The 27,118-nt window shown below is 41.0% G+C and overlaps 1 protein-coding gene across 1 annotated transcript in view; it reads right to left on the bottom strand.

The window, feature by feature from the left end:
• Window positions 1–2,707: 2,707 nt before the first annotated feature.
• Window positions 2,708–27,118, bottom strand: part of ACOT12 (acyl-CoA thioesterase 12) — a 51,124-nt gene continuing 26,713 nt past the window's right edge. The window contains exons 6-15 of the mRNA XM_053587341.1: window positions 20,533–20,689; window positions 18,876–18,995; window positions 17,583–17,733; window positions 16,883–16,938; window positions 16,724–16,787; window positions 15,721–15,804; window positions 8,571–8,704; window positions 6,030–6,158; window positions 4,167–4,293; window positions 2,708–3,920 (exon numbers count right to left, since the gene is read on the bottom strand). Of these exons, the coding sequence (XP_053443316.1) occupies window positions 3,771–3,920; window positions 4,167–4,293; window positions 6,030–6,158; window positions 8,571–8,704; window positions 15,721–15,804; window positions 16,724–16,787; window positions 16,883–16,938; window positions 17,583–17,733; window positions 18,876–18,995; window positions 20,533–20,689 (1,172 nt within the window). The 3' untranslated portion in view covers window positions 2,708–3,770. The remainder of the gene's footprint in view (window positions 3,921–4,166; window positions 4,294–6,029; window positions 6,159–8,570; window positions 8,705–15,720; window positions 15,805–16,723; window positions 16,788–16,882; window positions 16,939–17,582; window positions 17,734–18,875; window positions 18,996–20,532; window positions 20,690–27,118) is intronic.

The following is a 27,118-nucleotide window of genomic DNA, read 5'->3' as shown; positions in this document are numbered from 1 at the left end:
ATAAAACCATATGATGGTATATATAAAAATATTCTAGTTTCTTTCAATTTTTTATTAAAATTATTCATCATGGCCTAAAGATGTTTGAGTATAGGGTAAACTGTATTCTGATCAATTTTCATATTTCTTTTGCTAGATTTTTTTCTAAAACAAAGGTAATAAAAAAACTGAATGCAGACAAGCAACTAGGTTGCATTAAAACCGGGAAAAATTAATAGGAATGAGCTTCCTTTCTTAATCAAAAAGCTTTCAGTCCTGTTAGAAGCATATGAAAACCCTTACCATCAAAAAAGGCATGAAATCTTCAATGTTCCTTAAGGTCACTGACACTCCAAAGGAAAAAATAAACATGACTACATTTTTCTGAGTTTCCTCTGTCCTTAGTTTCCAGAGGGCTGACTGCTGATGAACCAGGTTAGTGGCTTAGCCTTGCAGCAATCATGTTTGCTTAAAGCCTAGGCACCAAAGAGAGTAGGGAAGGCGGTCTTTAATTCAGCTGTCTTTTTTTATCTCTTGCTCTATTGCAATCTCATCAGCTTCTCTTTGTTCCTAGAACCAGCCAGAAACACTCCCCTGGAGGGCCTTGCCTTACTCGTCCTTCTTCAGGAAGCTTGCTGCATCCTGAGAGATCCTCAGAGCTCTCTCCCTCTCTGCCTTTTGTCAAATGCCTCTCAATGCAGCCTACCCTGACCACTCTGCTGAAAATTCAACCCCTACCTCCCACTCACTCTCTGGTACTCATTATCATTACTCTGCTTTGTTTTTCCATATAACATATCTTTGTATGTATGTATGTATGTATGTATTTTAGGATGTAGTCAGTACACTTCTGTTCCATGTCATATCCACAGTGCCTGGAAGAGTCTAGACAAAGTAAGCTCTCAGTATTCACTGAGTGAATGAAAGAGTGATCAGACATATTCCCAGGAAAGGGCAATTATTGAATGTTACAACTGGAATGCCTTGGTTAATTGTAGGATTGTTTCACACAATAGATTTCAAATGTTTTGAAATGTCCTAAGTAGAGCCTGGATGCCCTGTTATCTTTTCTTCTCCACTGTGACTGTGGCCCTTTTTTTTTTTTTCTATTTTTATTTATTTTTTTTATTAAATCATAGCTGTGTATCATGGGGTACAATGTGCTGGTTTTATATACAATTTGAAATATTTTCATCAAATTGGTTAACATAGCCTTCATGGCATTTTCTTAGTTATTGTGTTAAGACATTTATATTCTATGCCTACTAAATTTCACATGTACCCTTGTAAGATGCACCGTAGGTGTGGTCCCACCCATTACCCTCCCTCCGCCCATCCTCCCCCCTCACCTTTCTCCCCACTTTCCCCTTCTTCTTGGGCTTTCTTATGAAAGCTATAAATTGGTTTCATAGTAGGGCTAAGTACATTGTATACTTTTTCTTCCATTCTTGAGATACTTTGCTAAGAAGAATATGTTCCAGCTCCATCCATGTAAACATGAAAGAGGTAAAGTCTCCATCTTTCTTTAAGGCTGCATAATATTCCATGGTGTGTACATATACCACAATTTATTAATCCATTTGTGGGTCGATGGGCACTTAGGCTTCTTCCATGACTTAGCAAGTATGAATTGGGTTGCAGTAAACATTCTGGTACAAATATCTTTGTTATGATGTGAAATTTGGTCTTCTGGATATGTTACTAAAGTCCTATAGTCTTGAACTTCAACTTAGACTATGCCAAATAATCCAGAAAGAGCCACCAGTGGATGAGTCCTGTGTTTTTGTTCAGAAGCATAAAAGTGAAATCTTTTATTTTATTTATTTATTTATTTTTATTTTTTTTGAGACAGAGACTCAAGCTGTCACCCTGGGTAGAGTGCTGTGGCATCACAGCTCACAGCAACCTCCAACTCCTGGGCTCAAGCGATTCTCCTGCCTCCGCCTCCCAAGTAGCTGGGACTATAGGCACCCGCCACAACGCCTGGCTATTTTTTGGTTGTAGTTATCGTTGTTTGGCAGGCTGGGCTGGATGCTAACCTGCCAGCTCAGGTGTATGTGGCTGGTGCCTTAGCCACTTGAGCCACAGGTGCCAAGCCGTGAAATCTTTTAGAAAGGGTGGAAGGGATTGTTTGGTACTAAGACAGGTGAAAATGGGAAAACAATAGGACCTCACTGCATTATAAGCCCTGGCCTTAATTAAAATTTCTGTGATCATGGAAATGTTCTATATCTGTACTGTTCAATATGGTAGCCACTGACCACATGTGACTAATGATACTTGAAATGGGGGTTGAGTGGCAAAAAAACTGATCTTTTAAATTTATTTAATTTTAGTTCATTTTGATTTAAATAGCACATGTGGCTAGTGGCTACCATATTGAAGAATACAAACACAACTGCGTTATAAGTTAGAGTGGGGAACACTTTTGTATCTCAAAATGATCCAGCTGAAGTCACTATACCCCTTCAGCCTCACAGTGTTTCTGTTCCTAGTCAGGAAAAAGTTTCAAAAAATACAAATTCAAAGACCTATTTTAGGCAGACATTTTTAGGAGGTATCTCAATTTGTAGGCGAGGTCTGAAATTTTAGCATACAATATTATATTTATTACTAATTTTGTTCACCTTTTTAAAGGCAAAAATGTCCTCAAATGTTTTTTAAATTCTGGAATACAAAGTATAATCATTTAAATCCACACATCCACTCTTTTTATTGTGTATTATTATTTTTTTTTATTGCTGGGGATTCATTGAGGGTACAATAAGCCAGGTTACACTGATTGCAATTGTTAGGTAAAGTCCCTCTTGCAATCATGTCTTGCCCCCATAAAGTGTGACACACACCAAGGCCCCACTTTTTATTGTGTATTAATGTTAACTCATAAAGTTGCAGAACATTCCAAAGTTTATATAAGTGAAAATCTCCTGAAACAAGAAAAATAAAAATAATTATAACCAGGCTTCGACCACGTGACTGGGGAGGGGCTGGGCAGGGGAGCACAGGTGGACATTTGGCAAACAGACAGCAGGATGTATCTAACCCATTAAGTGCTTTAACCTCTAATGAAAAACTCCTCCAACCTTTAAAAATTGTCCTTCAGAGGAGGCTAACTTGATATGTTCTGGTCTGTCTTAGGAGTTAGGACAGATCCCAGAGTAGACCAATGAATGTGGACGCCTAGAGAATGGAGCACTGATGTAATGGTTATGAAGGAAGGGCTCCACCCACGTGCTCTTCCTCTGCGATGTTGCACTGGCAGGTGCTCTGTGTGCGTCTATATAGCAATAGATACTAAACTGGTCAGCCACCTGGAATATGTTAATGACACTAGTAAAGTTGTTCCAATTACTAAAATTGATTGCATTCCATTATGTTTTAATGCCTTCCTAATTTAAAGCTCTAGAACATGTACTATTAGGTAATATATCTTGGCAGATGGTCCTGACATACAGACCCCGGCTGTCCCTGGAGCAATGTCACACATTAATCAACCACTCAACTTAGCAAATCGTCATTTCACACCTCACACAATTTCTAAAAATTTCAAACAGAACACACATTTCACCTCTGTAACTTAAAAATGTTTATGATAATTTTAATTAAATTTGTGCCACTTTATAAAATAAGCAATATTGGATGTACAGGTAATTTTCAATTTTCTGTGCCCCTGAAAGAGGCAGAGCCTCGGATTAGCTAAAACAGAGTTTTAAAGCTCTTAAGTGTCTTGGCTACAGGGGCTTGGAATTAAAAGCAGGAAATTAAATTACAGATGATGGAAAGTTGACAATTTAAAATGTGCTTGCAGACCCCTCATCAGTAGCATTCTCTATGAACTGTATACAGGAGGCTGCTGTTTCTTCAATGGATTTTGACCAGCCGCCAAGATTTCCAGCAAAGTAAGGCAGAATGCTAGCAGAAACCTGGTTAAAGTAAGATACCTGTGTGAAAAAGAAAATACAATGTTTTACTTTCTTACTGACTTGGAGCTTTTTCAAGCAGGGATCTGAATCTTGTTAGTATAGAGGAGGCTATGACTGGGGACCTTCTGGAGTGGATGATCTGAAGGGATCACCTTCGGATTCTCCTAGTGTGGATACAAATTACAGGATTACAATTAATTAGGGTGGACTAAGGGGTTTTTCTGTATCTGACGGAGCCAACTGCTGGTGTTTCATCAAACTTACGGTGCAAGAAGTGCTGTCAACGGTGCGGATAAGAAATCCAGCGCATATAATTTCACTTCTGATATACTGTGGAGATGGTGGGACGGAAGGCAAGATGACTGACTTCACTGCCACCATGTAGGTGTTCCTGAAAGATAAGACACTTTCTAAGTTCTTGTGAGAAATGAAGAACAGTTGGTAAAAATAAATTCCTAGTGTTAATGCACTTGATTTATACAGGTAGGAGCAGATGTTCAAGATGAGTGGCCTGCATCAGAAAATACTCTCTATGGCTGCATTCCAGAGAGGAGATGGTAGTAAGGGCCACTAGTAAGGGTAGTAAGGGCATTTTCTGCCCAGGAATTACATATACAGGCCAGGCACAATGGCTCACGCATGTAGTCCTAGAACTTCGGGAGGCCAAAGTGGGAGGATCACTTGAGGCCAGGAGTTTGAGACCCTGAGCAAGAGTGAGACCCCTTCTCCACAAAAAATAGAAAAATTAGCCAAGAATGATAACATAAGCCTGTAGTCGCAGCTACTCAGGAGGCTGAGGCAGGAGGATCACTTGAGCCCAGGAGTTTGAAGATCTGATTTGTAGCTGTGAGCTACAATGATGCTACTACACTACAGCCTGGGTGACAGAGTAAAACTCTGTCTCAAAAAAGAAAAAAAAGAAAAAAAGAATTACTTATACAGTACTTTGTATAACTCCACAAAACTGGAGTTACCCTCCAAATTAAAGTTTTACTGTGCCCTAAAGAGGTTCCATCTTCTCTCCTTTTTGATTAAAAAAAAAAAACCACCTTCAAACAGTAGAGAACCTCATAGGCTAGAGAATGGAAGAATACTTTTAACTCCATTTTAACTCCAATCCTGTTCACTAACCTAGAGGAGACTACTCTTAACATTTTGTTTTGTAGCCCTCTAAATCTTTTTATAAATGTATAAAAGTAACATTTGTATAGGCAAATGTACATGTATAGATTTTATATAAATAAAATCATTGTACAAATACTGGTCTATAATTGATTTTTCATTTAGCAATAAATCTTTAGTGGTGTTTCTATATCCATTGGCTCTATAGCTACCTCAGCCTTTTTAATGATGGCCCAGGATTGTTACATGTATGGATCTGCCATAATTTGTAAGACGAAACTTCAGTTGGCATAATAAATCAGTGATTTCAACTGGTGTGCCTCAAAATTTTTAAAAGATTAAATTATTTTCAAAAGAAGTTCAAGCACAGTAAGTATATATATATTTTTACTCTTTTTTATGATCAACGTAATTTAAATGTGCCGCCTAACTATAGGTTCAAGTATGCTGTGAGATCAAAAAAGGTTAAAAAACACTGCAATAAATGATACTACACTGAAATTTATTAATACTCACACATGTGTAGGACTATTTGGAACACCTCCCTTCAGTACCTAAATGCCATGCTCTGAGCATGCAGTGCATGGGAAAAGCCGTGTTTGGGCACTCCACTGGACAGCCTCAACCTGTCAGCCAGCCATGATGGATGGTTAGCCCAGTAGAGCCCTTGTGCATTGTAAACCAATTCCTGGTGCTTTATTTGGCTTTCACTGCATTTTTACCGATAATGGAATGTTTTGAAGATTTACTAAACATAAGTCTCACACCTACATAGGAAAGTGAATAGCTTTAGGATTCTTGCATAGTGCTTTGTACACAGATGGTACCCAATGGATTATTACCAAATTTTTTAATGATAGCTAAAAATTCACCTAGAAACAATTCAAATAAACATTATTCAAGACCAGAAATACCTACAATGACTTCCTTATTTTCCATATCAACTTTTATTTTCTATCCTATACTATAAAATACTGCTACGACACTGGGGCTGCACATACTCACCCATCTCTGACAGGCTTTTTGCGTGATACGAGCACTACCAAGTCTTTGGGCTTGTCACCATTCACTGTAGGACAGGTGATGTAATATATCCGATCATCTTCACCCACCCAGTCTATGACTTCACAGGACCTGTGTATATCGAAGAATGGCAAAAGGGTTCAAAGTCTGCCTTTAGAATAACTCTTTGATCAGAAGGAATAATTCTGTGTGCAATGGAGAGAGGATGGTGGCCATCTGACTCCAAATTCATTGTCCTTCATACGTAGTATTTCAGAACGGTATTGAGCTGTTTGCCACAAAATCATTTTTCTCTAGGGTCAAGTGAGAATGTTTTAGAGTGGTAAATTACATAAGCAGTCAAAGAAGGACTATTAGGTAAAGAAATACAGTACATGTATGTTGGAAAATCACAGAACTTTTTTTGGCTCTTAGATTGCAATTTACATTAAGCAAATCATTTCATTTTTTTATCTGTAAAATGTAGATAACAATGTCTATAGGGTTATTGTAAGGATTCAATTAAATAAGTGGGCAAGAGACTTGAACAGAAATTTCTCTGAAGAAGACAGGTGAATGGCCAACAAACATGTGAAAAAATGCTCATCGTCCCTAATCATCAGAGAAATGCAAATCAAAACCACTCTGATATATCACCTAACTCCAGTGAGATTATCCCACATCACAAAATCCTGAATCTGCAGATGTTGGTGTGGATGTGGAGAGAAGGGAACACTTTTGCACTGCTGGTAGGATTGCAAACTGATACAACCTCTCTCTAAAGAAGTATTGAGAATTCTCAAAGAACTAAAAGTTAGCCTCCCATTTGATCCTGCAATCCCATTACGAGGTATTTACCCAGAAGAAAAAACATCATTTTACCACAGGACATTTGCATTAGAAGGTTTATTGCAGCTCAATTCACAGTTGCCAACATGTAGAAGCAATCCAAGTGCCCAACAACCCATGAATGGATTAACAAACTGTGGTATATGTATACCATGGAATACTTACTAGTCAGCCATAAGAAACAATGGAGACTTTACACGTTTTGTGTTTACCTGGATTGAGTTGAAACACAGTTTTCTTAGTAAAGTATCTCAAGAATGGAAAAAAAAGTATCCAATGCCCTCAATACTAATATGAAACTAATATATAAACAACTACACGCCCACATGAAAGAAAACACAAATACAGTGTAGTGAGGGGGAGGAGAGAGGACAGCGAGAGGTGAGGAAGGAGGGTGACTGATAGGATCTCATCTAATGTGCACAATGGGAGGGTGCTCAGCACGACCCCCTGGGTGAAGGGTTCAACTACAACCTGAACTTTACCTTAGAAATGAAAGCAATGTAACCTAACCATTTGTACCCTCATATTAATGTGAAAAAAAAATAAGTGAAAACACCTGGTGTAGTGCCTGACTCATGGTAGATGTACAAGAAAAGTTAGTTGAACTAGAATTAACGCATTCATTCCAGTTCAATTTGGCTGAAATGCCAAGTGATATTGAGAATAGTGGGAGAAATATTTTTAAAGAATTAACACCAAAGTGTAGGCATTGTTCTTCCTAAAAGCTTTGTGCTTATAGAGTATCTACAAAATTGATGCAAGAAAATTAAAACTTCCTCTTCTCTCAGAATATTTTATTATGATAGCATTAACCGTGATGCAGTATTCTGGCATCTATGCAAACGTAACCCATGACCCCAGAGATGTTTCACTTTAGTGGTGTTAGATAATCTATTACATGGTATTAATCACAGTGAGTTTTAGAAATTCTGAAGATGAACCTCTGTCTTGTCAAGATTGGGAAGTAAACAGTAACTTTTAATATAATAGGAAGTCCATTCACTAATCTCTCCCCGTCAACAGGGGTGAGGCCCTGAGGGGGCTAAGTGGCTGGACCTCAGTGCAGTTTGCCGGGGTCCAGAGCTCTGTACTGTGTTCCAAGAAAGCAGGGGGTGTGAAGGAGATTGAATTAGGTGTGCAGTTAAGAGTGAGAGTTGTAGGCTGATAGGAGCTGAGACGTTGATGGGACAGGGAGAGCAGGAAGGAGTGCCTTTCACCAGAGCTTCTCACCAGGGAGTGCCAGTTCACAGAAAAAGAAGGAAATGGCAATTAAATATGGAGAGTGGGAAGGGTGATTCAGCAGTCACTCCTTCAAGAGCAGCGAGGTAATGTGTGGAAAGACCAGAGTTCCAATTTGGGTCACTTTGCTGTCTGTGCAATCTTAGCAAGTCTCAGAAACTCTTGCTAAATGGAAATCATATGAGCCTTGAAGTTATTGGTAGGATTACAATAGATGTGGGTAAAGTGTGTCAACTCAATCTTGATGGCAAATCAGTGGGTCTAATCATTTTTGTTTTGCTTCTGTCCACATCACCTGATGTTGTAGTCTGTGTAAAGCAAACTGTACAAAATACTCTTTAGTAATAAAACAGTGGGCCATAGGTTGAGCAAGAGAGAGGGACTGCAATATGGAGGTCATCTTCTACATGATGTCAGGGTTGATTAAGAAAGGTTTCCTAAATTTGGTCTTACATGACATGGGGGTCCCACAAAGGTCGCTTCGTGAAGTCAGACAAGAGATGATAAGCCAAGTGGGCTGGACGTTTCATGTGCTTTTCAACCCACACGGATATAACATCCTGCTCTTCCAGAGTATATATTTTTATCTAAAAGGTAATGACAAAAAAATTAAATTACAAAAGAAAATGATGTTTTTACTTTAAGAAACACCAACAACATAGACTGATTGTGCTAGGGAGGTCATTTTGTTACCTGGATAAAATGAAGCTAAACAATGGGCATTTTATGTTGATACCTGGATGGCTAGACACGTCCCCAGGATGCTATACTCCTGTGTCCTCCACACAGTGTGTGACTTGAAGGTGGGTTATTTAATTATGATGCTATTTTTCTCATGAAAAATAAAAAACATTAGCTTTCTCTCTTTATCTTTTTTTATGATGGTTCTCTGCCTCTACCTAAGAACAATGGAAAATATCCCCAGACTACTGGGCAGGCCAGGGTCTCAGCCCCCTGAAGAGCCAAGGAACCTTCCCAGGGGGTCAGGCATGTCTTCAAGTGCACCCAGGGGACCCAGGAAACAAGCCAACCACCCCTAGAAGTAACTCAGCCTCTCAACAGGGCTCCTGAAGCACCATAGTTTTTCAGCACAAAGCATTCTTGTTTCTGAATCAGCTGGGCTCCTCCTCTGTGGAAGCCAATTCCTGAGTTTGTGCTCCATATTGCTCCTTAGGTAAGAGGAAGCCTGTCCTGGGGAGCCATGTGACATACGCCTAAACCAGTGGTTCTCAAACTGTGGGTCGCGACCCACAGGAACTCTATTAAAGGGCATTAGGGTGGTTGAGAACCACTGGCTAAACATTCATGCGTTCTCACTACTCTGAGCTTTCCTTCTACTGTGTTTTTGACAACAACCAGAAATGTGTATTCAGTAAAAGCACCCTTCTAGCCTGCTCATTTTCTCCCTCTCTCCCAGGATGCTTCAAAGTTAGTGTTCAAATTTGCCAACGTTTAACCATTCCCATAGCAACGAGCTGTGAGAAGACAAAGATGGGGTTAGGACTTCACTGCAGGAATCAAGTAGACAGAAAAATCAGGCTGCAAAGGAGAAATCGTTATTGAAACACAAATATCATCAATAAGAGAATGAAGAAATGGGAAATTAACTTAAAGCAACCTAGAAGGTGATTAATCAAACTAAAAAGCTTCTGCACAGCCAAGAACACAGTAAGCAAAGCAAGCAAACAGCCCTCAGAATGGGAGAGGATATTTGCAGGTTATGCTTCTGACAAAGGTTTGATAACCACAATCCACAGAAAACTCAAACTTATTATAAGAAAAGAACAAGTAATCCCATTTCATTGTGGGCAAGGGACTTGAACAGAAGCTTCTCTGAAAGGGATAGGCGCATGGCCTACAGACACATGAAAAAATGCTCATCATCTTTAATCATCAGAGAAATGCAAATCAAAACCACTTTGAGATATCATCTAACTCCCGTAAGACTGGCCCACAAAACAAAATCCCAGAACTACAGACGTTGGCGTGGATCTGGAGAAAAGGGAATACTTCTGCACTGCTAGTGGGAGTGCAAACTAATACATCCCTTTTGGAAAGAAATATGGAGAATACTCACGGATCTAAAAGTGGACCTGCCATTTGATCCTGCAATTCCTCTAGTAGGTGTATATCCAAAAGACCAAATATCACTTTATAACAAAGATATTTGCACCAGATTGTTCATTGCAGCTCAATTCATAATAGCCAAGTCATGGAAGAAGCCCAACTGCCCATCAACCTGTGACTAGATTAGTAAATGGTGGTATATATATACCATGGAATATTATGCAGCCTTAAAAAAGATGGAGACTTTACCTCTTTTATGTTTACATGGATGAAGCTGGAACATATCCTTCTTAGTAAAGTATCTCAAGAATGGAAGAAAAAAATCCCATCTCAGTACTTTTATGAAACCAATTTACAATCACTCACACTTTCCTATGAAGAATAGATCACAACTATGGCCCAGGATGAAGGAGGGAGGAAGGGGGATGGGAGGGGGGGAGTTCGGATGAAGGGAGGGTGAATGGTGGGATCACACCAATGGTGCATAATGCAAGGGTACATGTTGCTCTACTAGTATAGAGTATAAATGTCTTAACATAATCACTACATAAACAAGATGAGGTACATATTAACCAGTGTGATGTAAGCATTCCTAATTCTATATGAAATCACATTGCACCCCATAAATGCATTAATGTATACATGATCTATGTGTTTATGATTCAATAAAAAGAAATATAAGACAAAAAAAAGAAAGAAAGTGATTATTTGCATATGCCATTTGACCTCTCCAATTGAGTTGGGACCAAGCTGGTCTTTGAATTCAACCAGCAAAGGAAGACATGACTTGGGCCTTGGACTCCTGTGAAACACAAAGAAAACTAGGGGTGGGGCTCTGGTTGTTTAGTGAGACTCGCCCTGTACAGCATGGATGCCTACCCTTGACCTCAGCCCTGGTGTAAATCCTGAGAGATCATCAGATTATTAGTCACTAGATTATTGCTTGGTGGCCAGATGGCTCTAGGCCAGGCTTCTAGGTCTGTACAATCTCAGAGAAGCTGAGGGCATGTGGCCAGTGTAAGATCCACAGCCCTGGTCATCTTCCAGCCTTGGGTGCAGCTGTGCTCCTCTCTAGTGGAACGAGGCGGAGTGAGATGTACATTGTGTCCTGGCCTCCAAATTCCTAAGTCAGAATGCTAAATTCCCCATATGGAAATAGGGTCATGGCAAGTGTAATTAGTTAAGATGAGGTCACGCTGCAGTAGGATGGGCCCATAATCCAAGATGACCGACATCCTTATGAGATGGGGAAATTAAGCTGGTCAGGGTGGATCACACCTGCAATCCCAGCACTCTGGGAGGCCGAGGTGGGTGGATTGCCTGAACTCACAGGCTCAAGACCAGCCTGAGCCAGAGTGAAACTTCATCTCTAAAAATAGCCGGGCGTTGTGACACAGCACCTGTAGTCTCAGCTACTCCGGAGGCTGAGGCAAGAGAATTGCTTGAACCCAAGAGTTGGAGGTTGCTGTGAGCTATGACACAACGGCACTCTACCAAGAGCGACAAAGTGAGACTCTGCCTCAAAAAAAAAAAAAAAAAAAAGATAGGGAAATTGGACATAGACCAGGCACACAGGGAGAATGTGGAGGAAGAGGAAGAGGAAGCAGAGACCCAGTGATCTACAAGCCTAGGAACGCCAAATACTGTTAGCAAACCTCCAGGAGCAGAGGAGCAGAGGACAGGCCCTCCCTCACAACCCCAGAAGGAACCAACCCTGCCAGCATCTTGATCTCAAATTACCCGCTTCCAGAGTTGTGAGATGATAGATTTTTATTGTCTAAGCCACCCCGTTTTCCAGGGAGGTGCTGCCAAGGTTACTGTCGCATGCTGCTGCTGCTGCACCCTGGAGCCAAAGCAAGCACCACTCAGTTCTACCATGGGAGCTCACTGCCCTTAACCAACAGCAGGCACCATATTGGATGGGTGGCTGAGGTTCTGACACTTCCCCCAAGGTGAGGGTAGCCGCCAGTCCCTCTGCCCTGCTGTCTACCTCAACAATATTTATGCAAAGTGGACGAGAAGATACAGCAGGCGGGTTTGATCCCCTCAGGCCCCTACTAGGAAAGGCCAGCTTTTGCTTAGTGAAAAAATCCTCTGGGAACAATTCGCCAAGAAAAGAAGTTCCTCTTCATGCTCAGGAGAATAGAGGTAAAATTCCTTTGTAATCGACTTAAAGTTTTCTTTATCATTTGGTGGTTAGAGGATTTTATTCTATACAATGAAGCTTGATGTAAGTAAGGCTCAAAATCTGCTAGAGCTTGCTAACATTTTATTAGTAATTTTTAGATCTTTTAGGTAAGATTCTGGTTGGATTTGGCTTTGGATGTCTTACACAAATCGTACAAGGGGAAATAACTACAAATTTTAGAATTTTTGTACCATCTGTTCACAAATATGTTATTGAGACTACATTGTGGGACAAAGGTCAAAAGTAGTGTTTGGCGGTACCTGGAGATCACCACAGGGGCTCAGGGGCTGGGATCTGGGCAGGGGGTGTTCTGGGCCCAGCTTCTCCCCCAGCTCTCACAAGAATAGTCCCTCTCTGCTCTGTTTCCTACACTGGGGTTCTGTCCTGCATTAAGGTTTTTAGGCGGTCTGTATAATTCTGACTTTAGATGGAATTTTCCCACCTCATCCTCACCTACTCCTTAAATAAAAAGCTGTCAAGCCAATCTGCACTCATACTAATTTCCACCAGGAGGACTTGGCTCAAGCTACTCACGGCCTGGCAAACCCTCTTTCCCCTTCAGCAACCTACTCCTACACTGTCTTTAAAAAGCTAAGAATCATCCCCTCTCTGAAGTTCTCTGTAAATAAACTTTGAAACGCCTTAAGAGCTGACTTTGATAATTTAAGCCCTACAGTCTCTCATTTATTTATAAACTACCTGACAATTATTCTTTAGTCTCCCATTTACTTGTGTGAAATTTCCAATACATATCTTTTGCTCCTTGTATTACTACTGAAATTAGTTCTGTCTTCATACACGGAAAATGAAATGTGAGTTAAAACCATATATACTGTCCAATTTCACTACAAATTTGAAAAGTCTTAGACTTTTACTATCTAAGTTATAGCAAAAATATTATCTATTTAAAAACCATGAATTATGATTCTCAATAGATAGTTGTGTTGTAAGAATTATTCAGCTAAAAGGTGACATTAAAAAATAGAACCACAGTTTAAAATTAAAAATATATACAAGCTATACAAATTCAGAGAGAGGAGGAGAACGCAGACAGAAAAAAATATTTTTGTAAGATTTTTTTAAATGTAACATTTATCATAAATATAATCTCAAAAGGAAGGGATTCAAATTCAACAGTGATGGCCAGGCATGGTGGCTCATGCCTATAATCCCAGCACTCTAGAAGGCTGAGGTGGGTGAATTGTTTGAGCTTAGGAGTTCAAGACCAGCTGGAGCAAGAGCGAGAGCCCGTCTCTACTAAAAAAAATAGAAAAACTAGCTGGGCATTATGACGGTCGACTGTAGTTCCAGCTACTTGGGAGCTGAGGCAGGAGAATCACTAAAGCCTAAGAGTTTGAGGTTGCTGTGGGCTGTGACGCCACAGAACTCTACCAAGGGGGACAAAGTGAGACTCTGAAATCGATCAATAGTGATACCACAAGAAAGTTTCTTTAATAATACATAATCCACTAATAAGTATCTGTATAAAAATTAAGAATCTTTTATGGCTCCGTACAACACTAGCAAATTTATTAGTGTGGGTTTGTTTCTGCTCACACCCTCCCAAAGAACTGAAGTTTTAATATATTATACAACTTCACTAAATACATTCTTTTGCTTCATTGCAGACGTAAAGTTGTATTTTCTACTGCTGCTCATGACTGCTCTGATGTCAGCAATGATGTAGGGAGCAGATTTTATACTAGTAGAAGAAAGCAAAGTTTTGAAGCATCTTTTGTGAGAAAGAGAAACAAAGGCTTTGGTGCTGCTGACCCTGTGTTCCTACGTCACTGAGTCAAGCAGAAGCAGAAACGTGACTGGCTTCGGAAGGGTAAGGAAGACCCTAAGGATTCTACAGTGAGGACAAGAAGTCATAAAAACAAAACCCACAAGGGGGTAAAGTCAGAGTTGAATCAACAAAGTAGCATCTGATTTTATTTTGATTTTAGGGTGAAATGACTAGATGACTTATCATCCAAACTGGAACACTAAACACTGTTTGATGGGGCTTCGGGGGTAAGCCAGAGCTGTCCCAGGAAAATCAGGACATGTGGTCATCCCATTTTACAAGTGACCACTTCACTGATAGAAATCAGTACATACTGAAACCTGAGCACAAAGAGCCAGTGTGCTGAATATTTCCCGAGTGCTATGGTCTGGTTAGTGGAGAGCAGATGGGCCTTCAGAGAGCTTACAGTCTAGTTCAGTGATTTTCAACCAGTGTGCCGTGAAAATTTTTAAAGATAATTAATTAAATTATTTTTGAAAGAAGTTCAAAGCACAGTAAGTATATTCTTTTATTTATTTATTTTTGAGACAGAGCCTCAAGTGTCCCCCTGGGTAGAGTGCCATGGCATCACAGCTCACAGTGACCTCCAACTCCTGGGCTCAAGCGATTCTTCTGCCTCCACCTCCCAAGAAGCCAGGACTCCAGGAGCCCACCACAACGCCCGGCTATTTTTTTGGTTGCAGCCGTCATTGTTATTTGGCAGGCCTGGGCTGGATTCGAACTCACCAGCTCAGGTATATGTGGCTGGCGCCTTAGCTGCTTGAGCTACAGGTGCTGAGCCTTCTTTTTTTTTTAACTTTTTTTTTTTTATCAACATAATTTAAGTGTGTTGCAGAAATTTAACTATAGGTTCAAATGTTCCCTAAGATAAAAAAGGTTGAAAAACACTGGTCTAGTTAGTGTGGTTGTGAGCTTCAGAGGGTCTCCCAATTAACCTCTGAAATTAGATAAAATTAAAATCCTAATGATATATGTTTATTTAAATCTGAAGACATGTAAACACGATAATAGGTGCTAAGGGAGATACAAAGAAATCCAAACAAGGTTTCTTTCTACAAAAGTTTATCATGTACTTAACAGTAAGATGATCATGTGTAAAAAGTGAATTTGCTTTGTAAGGATGAAATATCACCTCGAGGAAGCCATGCAGGAAATGCCATAAGGTAGTGTGTAATTAACTGACAAGTTTATGTTAAAGGAGTTGTGACCCAGAGAGTTGCTAGAGGGAGAAGTTCAGTAAGTCAGGGGCAGCAGGAGGGGCTTCATGGAGAAGGGTTTGTCCTGGATCTTACAGACCAGATTGGATTTGAGTAGAGGGAGAAGTAGAGATGGAATGTAAGAACCTAAGCTTACGGCGTGGGGTATATATGAAGGACTCTAAATCAACCAGCATGAGGGACGGGGCTGCAAAGATGCTTGTCTCTTAGAAACAGTTTCCTCCAAAGATGTTTTTATCTTCCTGAAAGTAGCAGGGAAAGCAGCAGAACCACCACCACCCCAGGGTACAACCTTCACTTGTGCTGAGCAACAGGCTGCCCAAATACCTGGATGCCTCCTACCTTTCCTACAGCGCTGGTAACCTCCCAGCCTTTTTTGGCCGCCAGTTTTTTGAGAGCCTCCACATTGCCATTACTCAACGAAGCCTAAAATACAAATATTAAAAAAACTGTGAGTTCAGTGCATAGATATGGGATCAAATCTTTTCTGCTTAAAAAATGGGCACTGTTAGAGCAGGTCTAGATTGAATCAAAGGGATCATGTTGAGCTTAGAATTAAAATGCAGACCACATAACATTTTCATATCAAACTCTTGATTTAGAATCCAGTCGTGGTAACCATAATTTAACAACTAAGTATCATTTTAATGGGTGTCCTGATTGAAGACAGATCACCTTTCAGTAGAATCAATGTGTAATAAGTAAACTTGAATTTCTTTCCATTTTATGGTCAAAAACACTCATATGACTAGCACTTTTGTTATTATTTTATAAAAAAACAAGCTGGCTCAGTGAGTAGGGCGCCGGCCCCATATGCCGAGGGTGGCGGGTTCAAACCCAGCCCCGGCCAAACTGCAAAAAAAAAAAATAGCCGGGCGTTGTGGCGGGCACCTGTAGTCCCAGCTGCTCAGGAGGCTGAGGCAAGAGAATCGCGTAAACCCAAGAGTTAGAGGTTGCTGTGAGCCGTGTGACGCCACGGCACTCTACCCGAGGGCGGTACAGTGAGACTCTGTCTCTACAAAAAAAATAAATAAATAAAATAACAAGCTGGGGGCATGGCATGCAGCGTGAACCATGGTGGGACACCGGATCCTGGTGTGCTGTGCTGTGGGGTCGTACCTGATGGTTTGGGAACCGTACATAGGAGTCAGACAAGACAAGGAGGCCTGCATGGTAACCAGTAACTGAGAGCTTGGCTTTGTTTCATTCTGGTATGACTGGTTGATATAATTTCCCCTTTCATCTAACCTGTGTAGGCACAACCTGCATCAGTTAGGCAGAGGGGTTTCTGTTTTTGTACTGATGTGGCTTTTATAATGAAGAGCTCCAAATCATAGACTGTCACCTGCTTGCTTATATCCCAGTGTGTGCACAGTGGAACCTCTTCTTTGTGAGAAATAACATATTTTCTGGAAAGAAATTAAAATGTTAAATGACAACTCTTTCTTCTGCATTTAGCACACAGAGAACATTCTATAAAGCCCCTAAACCTTTTGTTGCTTACCTGCCTAGGCGAATTCTCTTGCGTGCGATAGCGCCCCGGTAGCGTCTAAAATCATCCTTTAATCAGAAACAGAGTAAAATCAATACCTTTCTAACATTGTCCGGCTATAATCCTTAAGTACCCTTCTCCTAAGTTAGTTGAAAGGGCTAATTGGGATGCCTTGTCTCCATATGAATTTCCTCATCAAGTCAGAACCTCTGAGTTGAATCTGGAAAGGGCAGCTGCCTGGACAGAAGTACAACCTTTACAGCTATTTTCTTCCTGTTACTAAGTGGCCATTACTATAACTGATGTCATCAAAACTGCACATAAATCTCAGTATGGAATTTTTAGAAAATGTGAATGTTGGCAATAAGGCAATTTCAGGACAGGGAAAGACATAGTCTGATGAGTGTGGCGCAGCATGAAAACCTGCAGGGAAGGAAGCCAGAAAAGAGATTCAGAAACGGCCAGAGGCGACATGCTCCTCCCAGCAGCCGTGCAGATGAGTAGAGGTGGGATCTTCAGCGCCTCCATCATTCTAACAAATGATCAGAGTGACTTGGGGCAAAATAGAAAAAGTCCGTTTTATTCTGTGATGCAGAACAGAAAGAAAACCAAGGGGAAATAGCCAAAGAAGTTGGTGGTAGTGGTGGGAGGAGATTCTGGGTAGAGCTCTGAAACCATAGGTCTGATTATCAAAGCTCACGTGATAACTGACCTTTGAAATGGGCTTGATTCTTTGAAATGTGATGGACTCTTCTTTATCATCAACAGCATTATAAATGAGAAAAGCGCTGTTGATGTGGCGGCCTTGGCCCTCGGCCCATTCCCGACAGTTAAAGGCCTCCACGCGAACTCCAACTTCAACACTGCAAAGGACAACGCAGGGCGGTGGGCAAAGACAGTGTGGCCATTCGCTTCCCTGCCCACTACCACCACCATCTCCTCCACGCCACACAGGAATGAGGGCCCTGGGTTTTCTTCTTCATCATCAGCAAATCTGCACAACTCTTAAAAAATCTATTTCAGGTCAATGGGTCACTTTGTATAGACCACTTTACTTTCCCATTTTCAAATGGGAAAAAGGCCAGTTGGGCCTTTATACATATTTTTGAAAACATTTTAGCAATGGGGATGGTGTTAAATTGTGCCAAAGTCAAGTTTTCTTCCTCAAAAAAATAGTAGTTCTGTAATTAGAAAAAGTCAAGCACAAATTAGACAGAAAACATACTCTTGTTTTTTTTTACATTCAAAAACAAAACAATACTAAACTAAATCTTCTCATTGTGTTTCAAGAATAATAAAAGTAACTGGGAAGTGATTTGGAGTTCAGGGTGGTTAATAACAGTTCCCTTATGAGTTGGTTTACTATTTAGTCACGGGGACGCTTTGGAGAATGAAAAGTTAATAATTATGCCAGGATGACAGGTACAGACCAGGACCATCTTGGGCCAACTAGGACAAATTTGGGAACTGTTCACAGAAGTCAGAACGTTCTGTTCAGCCCATCACGATTTGTTCAGTGAGAGGAGGGCACAAGCAGCATAGCGCTAAAATGTTTGTGTCTACAGATCCTGAAGAATGACCGAAGGTTTTTAAAAAATTAGAAGCAACTTCATTATTTTAAAGTAAACAAGATTTACCTCCAGATAGAAATAAAAACAAAAAATTAAAAATAGACAGTGAAGGTTCGGCGCCTGTAGCACAGTGGTTAGGGCGCCGGCCACATACACTGAGGCTGGCAGGTTTGAACCTGGCTGGGGCCTGCTAAACAACAATGACAACTGCAACAACAACAAAAATAGCCGGGTGTTGTGGCAGGCGCCTGTAGTCCCAGCTACTAGGGAGGCTGAGGCAAGAGAATCGCTTAAGCCCAAGACTTTGAGGTTGCCGTGAACTGTGACACCAGGGCATTCTACCAAGGGTGACAGAGTGAGACTGTCTCAAAAACAAAACGAAACAAAACAATAGACAGTGTTGTTGGTTTGTAGCAGCTAAGAGCATGCTTTACCAGGTCTGAAACGTATTGTTAACAATGGCATTGAAGACAAGCCGGTCTCCAACTGTAGAGGGTCCCCGGAACTTAAACATATCCACGGATCTCAGGAAGGGATGAGCCTGACATAGGCGGCTAAAGAAACAGAGAAAGGGAGAGAAAAAAAAGTGATCATTTTCCAAAATATTTTCACAAACTGCTGATTCATTGAATGGGTCCAGTAGACTAGTCTCCACCAGTTCCTAAGTGAACATCTCTTTTAACTTGAGTGAAGTAAATAAACTGGACTGTGTGTGTTGGGGGTGGTTCTTCACCACCTGCAAATATTCTGGGAAATATCCTGAGGGCTTTACCAAGATGGTGGTGCTTCTGCCCTCAGGGCGTCAGCACCATTCCTTTCTTATTCCCTATCAAACTCTCTCCAGAAAGCAAAGCAATGCCTTTTGTTCTGATTTGAGAGTTATATTCCTCCTGACAGCTCATGACTATAGTCCCAGAAAGTTGTGATCCCAGGTTGGAGTCCCTGGTACCATTCACACCCATCCCCTAGCTTCACAGGTAACCAATTCACCCACAGCACAGAAGACAAAATTATCCTCCACAGAAAAATGACCTGGATTGCTGCTCAAGGCCTGACAGGCTACGAGATATACATTTTACAATTTTTGCATGTATGGAATTCTGAAATAGTTATAAATAATATTTAATTTCAGAAGGTTACTTCCACATTTTAGATTCCCACTGTCATCGTTCAATTACCCTAAAGAATTGTGCCCACACTAAGGGAACAGATTCCTTCACAGTTAATTACATCGTAAGCCTTCCCAATGGGACAGGGTCAGAGGCTTTATTGTCACGAAGAATGATGATCTTATTTTAAAAACAAGCTCTCTTATTTGGGCACAATTTATAGAAAGGATAACTACAGGTTTCTAATTCTAGGTATGTTAATAATAAATTTCTTTTAATTTGGTGAAAACAAAACCTTAACAATTTTCAGAGGTTGTGAAAATTGTCAGAAAGGCAGATCCTGTTCAAATGCATTTTCAAGGGACATGGTGTTCCCTAATGCTGCTCAATTCCATTAAGAATAAAATACCCTTTTTGAAATTGAAGATCCTTTAAAAGTAGTCTTCCAAGTATTTCTCTCTTTTTCTTCTTATTTTTTAGTTAATTCTTTGGCTACCATGGCTTTTAATCAGTACCTTCAAAGGGCAGACTGACTTGTAAAATAGTCTTTATAAGGTTTGTAACCAGAGCGGCTATCTCCAAGCGTGAGTGCCCAGACCGGCTATCTCCAAGCGTGAGTGCCCAGACCGGCTATCTCCAAGCGTGAGTGCTGTCTTTGAGTTCTATTCCGTGTTTGCTTTGTCATAAATGATCATCAGAACGAGTTTCAGTGTTACAGAATCAGTATTCATAATTTAGAATAAAGTATTAGAACTGTCACTTCATTTTTATTTCTGAACTGAGAATTTAAACATTCACCTTCAAACAAAAGGAGAGATTAGTTCTAAGGTAAGGAAGTCAATAATATATAGTTTCGTCACTTTGATAAAAGGCAACACTTTTCTCAGTCCTTTCCTTGACTAGCCTACGAACTTATCTCAGGTCCTTTCTATTTTCTCCTGACTGGTCCCAGAATCACATGCCAAAAGTAAAAACCAAGAACCTTGCAGAAATAGTAGCGACTGTCTCCATCCAAGCCATAATCTGGCCACCAAAGGTATTTCCATGATGGTTTGCGTGAGGTGGGAGAACAAGTTCGATGCTCTGAACCGAGGTGCCCCTTGTGGAAACCGTTCCTTCCTCTTCCTCACAAATGGGATCTAAAAGGTGCATGTAAACATTAATGATGCTGGAGTCAGCCCAAGACCTGGGGCTATGGCTGTTCCTTCCCAGTAGCATACTCCACTCTGGGAGTTTTAGAAAAATTAAATTGTTCTCAAAAACTTAAACCTGCAAGTTAGCAGATGGCGCCAAGGACCTTCTATCCTAATGGAGGATATTTACAGTGACCTGGGTTAATGTAACAGATCAGAAAGGGCCTTTTAAAGATCAAATTCGGGGTGACAACTGTGGCTCAGTGAGTAGGAAGCCAGCCCCATATACTGAGAGTGGAAGGTTTGAACACGGCCCTGGCCAAACAGCAACAAAAAAATAGCCAGGCTTGTGGCAATTATGCTCCTGCGTCTCCAGGAGGCTGAGGCAAGAGAATGGCCTAAGCCCAGGAGCTGGAGGTTGCTGTGAGCTGTGATGCCACAGCACTCTATCGAGGGCAACAAAGTGAGATTCTGTCTGTAAAATAAATAAAGATCATATTCCAACCTATCTAAGAAGCCCACTGGAATTTTGATTAAAAGAATGATTACAATTAAACTTGAGTTGCTTGTGGTGAGGGAAGGGCAAATCAGAGCAAAGACAGGCAGAGATTTTGGGAGTGATGTGTATGTAATTGTCTTGCTTGTGGTGATGGTTTTGCTGTAAACTTACATCAAAACTTAAAAAATTGTATGCCTTAAGTATGGGCCATTTACCATTAGTCACTTATATCTCAATAAAGTTGTTAAAAGTAAAGGAATCTGAGCTATGAAGAGACACAGATACTGAGAGTCTGGAACACCGTAAACTTCAGAAGGAGGAGGGGGGTCTCTGGGGGAAACTGTCTCGTAACAAATGCGGCAGAAAAGGCATAACCCGTCATACATAGCACTTCCCATGTCCTTCTGCTTCTTTGGAATCATATCTGCTTCATTTACTGACAAATTGGTTTTTACTCTCAACGATGGAGAAATCATTTACTCTGGCTGCAAAGCAGTAAAATACATTCAATTATGCTCCCTGCATCTCCAAGCAAACCCCCAGCAAGGCTTTAGTCTCAGAGGCAGGCTGAATTTGCAGGGTGAGAGCAAAGAAATGCCCAGCTAGTGTTGGTATTCTTGACATCGTCACATGGACGTGACCAAAATGCATGGTCACAGAAACCTTTGACTCCATTTCCTAAGGGAATTTTTAGATTAACTACTATAATTAGTTAATGTCCTTTTTCTTTTATTTTTTTTACCTTTGTTCTATTGATCATTTCAGTGCCCAGCTTAAAGCATATCAGTAACGTCCCATTGTTCTAGAATTAAACTCTGAATTCTTGCCAGTGGCCTAGAAGCCCTTTTGCCTGAGCCTCCTTATCCAGACCCAGACCCCTGCTTTCCCAGAATATTTTCTCTCCCTATCTCCCTTTGCTCCAGTCATACAGTGGTCTTTTTTTCAGCTCTTCTGATCAAGTGTTGTCATCAATGTCATGGTCATTCGCCATGTCCTGCTGTCTGTAGCAATTCCAATGGCCGCCACCACCACTGTCTCCCACCTCACTTCTGTTCTGTCTTGGCCCAGGGAAGCTTTCACTGAACTCCACAGCTCAGTCCCCCCCCCCCCACTGAGCTCTCCACATGCCTTTTCTTTATGGCTGTAGTTGTATGTTTATTTGTGTATCTTTTGTTATGTGGCCCACTAGATCCTAAGCTCTTTAGGGCAGGGATTATGAACTTTTCAAATTCTAGTATAATTCCTGAACACAGGTGCTCAATAAATACTTGTTACATGACTGACTGAATGACCTTAACCTTGCTGATTTGCTTTACATTCACTGTTTTTACTCTCAATGGATTGTTTTTAGGTAACAGGATGGTTGCTCTCACCCTTCTGTCTGCTGTTTGTGAAAGTTCCTGCTGTTCCCTGTTTTTGTTTAAACACTATTATCAGATAGTCAATTATTTCCAATTTAGTGGGTATGAAACAGTATCTCGATGTTAGTTATGATTTGCATTTCCTGACTACTAATGAGGTCCAACATCTTTATACATGTACATTAAACATTCTTGTTGCCTCTTAATGAAATGTCTCTTCATGTCATTTGCTTTAAATATTGCTTCTCTCCCACTCTGGGAACTTGGATTCGACATGTTAGCCTTCTCCCTCCACTCTGAGCATCCCCTGACGTCTCACATGGCTCCCATTTCTTGGTCTACTTTGATGAATGCAAGGTCACTTTCAGATCAGTCTTTCACTTCACTATCTTATCTGCTGTTTAATTCATCCATTGAGTTTTAAATTTTAATTATTATATATTCTTTTTCTGTGGAAATTTTCTTTGTTTCTTTGTTAAACCTTCCAGGTCGTCCTTTTCTGTCCCTGTATCTTCCTATTTCTTAAAACATATTAACAATCTTACTCCATATTCTTGAATAAATTTGATATGGGTAGCCTCATTCAGACTTTGTGGGCCTGGTATCACCTCTAGATCTTAGTGCCTTATTTATTTGTGTCTTTTATGATTTTTGTCCTGCAAGCAGCTCATATTGCGTGGATCTTTGTAGAAATTCTTGAGAGCAGAGTTTAAAGTCATTTCTTCACAAAGGATTTGCATTTCTGCCACAGATCACCTGGGGTGGTACAACATAGTAGCATTTATACTACTGTTCACCTGGTCTGTTTCAGCCCAAACAAGTTGTGTGAATTCTGACACTAAATCTGCACGAGGATGCACCTGTGATTGAATTCTCAAAGCAAAAATACTTTCCCCATTCCACTGAGGGCCAAGGCTGAGATGGAAAAGCATCCTTCCCACAGAGCTCTCTGAATGGCCGGTTTGTCTAATGACTCACAGAGGATTTCACCTTTTGGGAATTACATCTTTATGAAGGTTCCCTGATCTAACCTTCCATCTAACACGGGCCCATGGCCTTGTCCCCTGAGTTCATACAGGCTCATTAAACCCAAGCTACCTCTTTGGGCATCTGCAGGGTCTTCCAGAACAAGTGCCAACTCTAGCACATTCTTAACCTGCTGAATTTGTGTTTTGCAGCCATTTTTGGACTTCTGGGTTTTCTCTTAGTTTTCTGCTTTCTGAGATGTGTTTGCAAAGGTATTTGTAAATATTTATCCAAAAAATATTTGGACAGCAAGACAGCAAGTCTGCCAAAATTGGATGCTGCCTAACAATCTCAACTTAATCTTAACCCCTGTCAACTTCTCTCTTTTTAAAATTGATTTTATTAGAAGATGTTTTATGAACATACCAAACTAGTATTGATTGAGAGTTTTTTAAGGCTAATATTGTATACTGCAATATTTTTTTATTCAAAATAAGTATCAACTATCTCTAAAATATGTTTTTAAAAATTAAATTAAATTATTTTTTTTTTTTTGAGACAGACTGTCATTCTGTCACCCTGGGTAGAGTGCCGTGGTGGCATAACTCACAGCAACCTCAAACTCCTGAGTTCAAGCGATCCTCTTGCCTCAGCCTCCTGAGTAGCTGGGACTACAGGTGCCCACCACAACTCCTGGCTAAGTTTTCCATCTTTAACAGAGCCAGGATTTCACTCTTCCTCAGCCTGGTCTCCAACTCCTGAGCTCAAGCAATCCACTTGCTGTAGCCTCCAAGAGTGTTACTGCACTGGGCTAAAATATGTTCTTATATGTAAAAAAAACAAAAACAAAAACCAGGGTGCATAACTGTTTGAACTTTGTGCTACCAGTATTGAAGGAAAGTACTACCATAAGAATGTGACCACCTCTCGCCCCCTATCATAAGAATGTGACCACCTCTCGCCCCCTACCATGAGAATGTGACCTTTTGTAACTGTTCCAGGAGATAGCCCCGAGCTGAAGCAGATAAAAGGGCTAAGCAAATGTTTAACTGTTAATCTTGTCTTAAGACAGTTGAGTAATGAACCAGAGTTCTTCTTATCTAGAAAGCCCCTGCTATGTCTGCTACCCCTCCCTACTTTATGGTTAAAGCCCCTGCTATGTCTGCTACCCCTCCCTACTTTGTGGTTTTTGCCTTTATAAGCTTGTAAAACCTGCTGTTCGGGGCTTAACTCCTCTGCTCCTGAGAGAGTTACGAGCTAAGCCCCAGCATGCTGGAATAAAACCCTCTTGCTAATTGCAGCAAGTGCCGTTTCTTGTGGTTGATTGAAGTCGTCGTAGTCCCGGACAGAGTGGGGGTCTTGTCCCAAGTCTTTCAGTATGTGCACAAGTAAGTGTGTTGTAAGTGTGTTTATGTGTGTAACAGTGGTTGTCTAAGGTAAGAACTGGGATGAAGGAAGACTACTTTCTAACTGTCTGTCCTTTTATGTCTTTTGAATTTTTTATCCTATGTGTATATTATTTATTTAAAAACAACTTTTAAAAAATTATAAAATAAAAAATCACTAGAGGGCCTTATGACAGACATTTTAAAGACTCAAATATAAGGCATCTCCTTCTTCTCTGAGCAATAATTTCAAAGGAAAAGCCTTTGTGGAGAGGTACACAGCACACCCTGGGACACAGAGAGATGGGTGTGGTCCGGACACACCCACTGGTGCTCAAACCTCACCTATGAAATGTGCACAGAGATACGGTGAGCACAGGTGGCTTTGGGGCAGCAGTCTGCTTACTCGCAAGTAACTGCCAATCATGGAAACACAGCGTTTTCCCAGGTTCAGAGAGCAAATCATTCCACAGCTTTGGTTTGGATTGAACAGAATAAACAGACTTGACCCTTTCTGTAGGCTTCCTGGGGTCAAGTTTAGAACTTTGCACTTTGGATGTTCCTAAAGCATTGTGTCATCAGCCTGCTTAGACAACTTTACATTCCTTCCACACTTTTAAATGAGGAACTTTGACCTGACATGAGGTCATTCTAGCCCTGGTTCTCTTTCTGCATATCCTAACAGGGTGAAATGCTCTTCAGACCTCATTTTCCTACTGAAAAATTACAGTTAAAATACTTCTAATTTTAAGTTTCTCCACTTTATGTTAGCTTTCCAAACAATGCCCCAGGGGTACAAGTGCATGCCTCAGAAAGGTCCTGCTTTTACACTATCTAAGCTCATCGTTTTTCTCTTCTTCTGAAAGCCTGTGGTGTGGACTTCACCTTCTCACTGTTCTGACGATATGCATTTCCTTGTACAACACCTTGAAAAAGATGTCAGTCTTTTACTTTTGATATTATAAGCAAAGTAAACCTCTGGTTTTCTTTTTTTTTTTTTTTTTTTTGTAGAGACAGAGTCTCACTTTATGGCCTTCTGGTAGAGTGCCGTGGCCTCACACAGCTCACAGCAACCTCCAACTCCTGGGCTTAAGCGATTCTCTTGCCTCAGCCTCCCGAGTGGCTGGGACTACAGGCGCCCGCCACAACGCCCAGCTATTTTTTGGTTGCAGTTTGGCCGGGGCCGGGTTTGAACCCGCCACCCTCGGTATATGGGGCTGGCGCCTTACTGACTGAGCCACAGGCGCCGCCCAAACCTCTGGTTTTCTAAAACAGGGTTTAACAACAGATATGATCAGGCTGTCTTCTTTTAAAACACTTTGTCCAGTTTCAAAACAAACTCCATCATATCCAAGGAGCAGCAGGTAGAAAAACCACATACTCCACAGCAACTTTAAACGTCAGAGTCTGGCTCTCACAGTCAGCAAGAGAAATTACTTGTAAGTACTGTGGGACCTTTGGTGGCACGAAAGTTAGTAAAATTTCCAAAAAGAAGATGGAAGCAATGGAGTAAGTTTAAAAGTTATTTTCTGCAAAGAAATGTAAAATAATCTGTTTTAGGGCAGAGTAACAAAACCAATGATAAAAGCAGATTTTTAAAAACTCCATAATTCTAAATTGAACCAGATATATAAATCTGATCTGACCAACTTCCTAACAAACTGATACCATAGTCCACTAGAGACCTTCTAAATTAATTAATAACAGGCACTTGCTATAATTATTCAAATGTAGAGATAAAATGGTCTCACTTCACACCCCCAGCCCTGCCCTCTCCCTTCATGCGCCCATCCCTGGTCTCTTCCTCCGGATGTTTCATGCTTGCCAGACTCCATATGCCCAAAAGGAACCCTTCACCCCTTCCCTACCAAAACCTCCCCTCCTCTGCCCCTCAGATGCAGCGCCTGAGTTCATGGCACCACCATTAACCAGCTGCTCAAACCAGAAACCCCAGAGTTATTGGCCATTCACTCATCAGTGACCCTGTCCTTTCCATGTGACTTAAGTCTTTCCCTCTTCTCCCTCCCCACTGTCACTGCAGGGTTCAGGGGTTCCTCCCCTCCCGCCTGGTCTCCCTATGCCACCAGACCAACTGTGTTAGGTACAAACCCAATCACGCCACAGCTCCGCTCAAAACCCTCCCAGGGTTCCCACTGAGAACCGCAGGAAGGTCCAGCTTCTCAGCTTGCCCGAGAGCCTGTAGGACAGGGTCCTGCCTGTTTCC

Source organism: Nycticebus coucang, chromosome 1 (assembly GCF_027406575.1).
Source record: "Nycticebus coucang isolate mNycCou1 chromosome 1, mNycCou1.pri, whole genome shotgun sequence".
NCBI lineage: Eukaryota > Metazoa > Chordata > Mammalia > Primates > Lorisidae > Nycticebus > Nycticebus coucang.
Note: the sequence above shows the minus strand (reverse complement) of the source record. Positions and strands in the feature narration are given on the sequence as shown.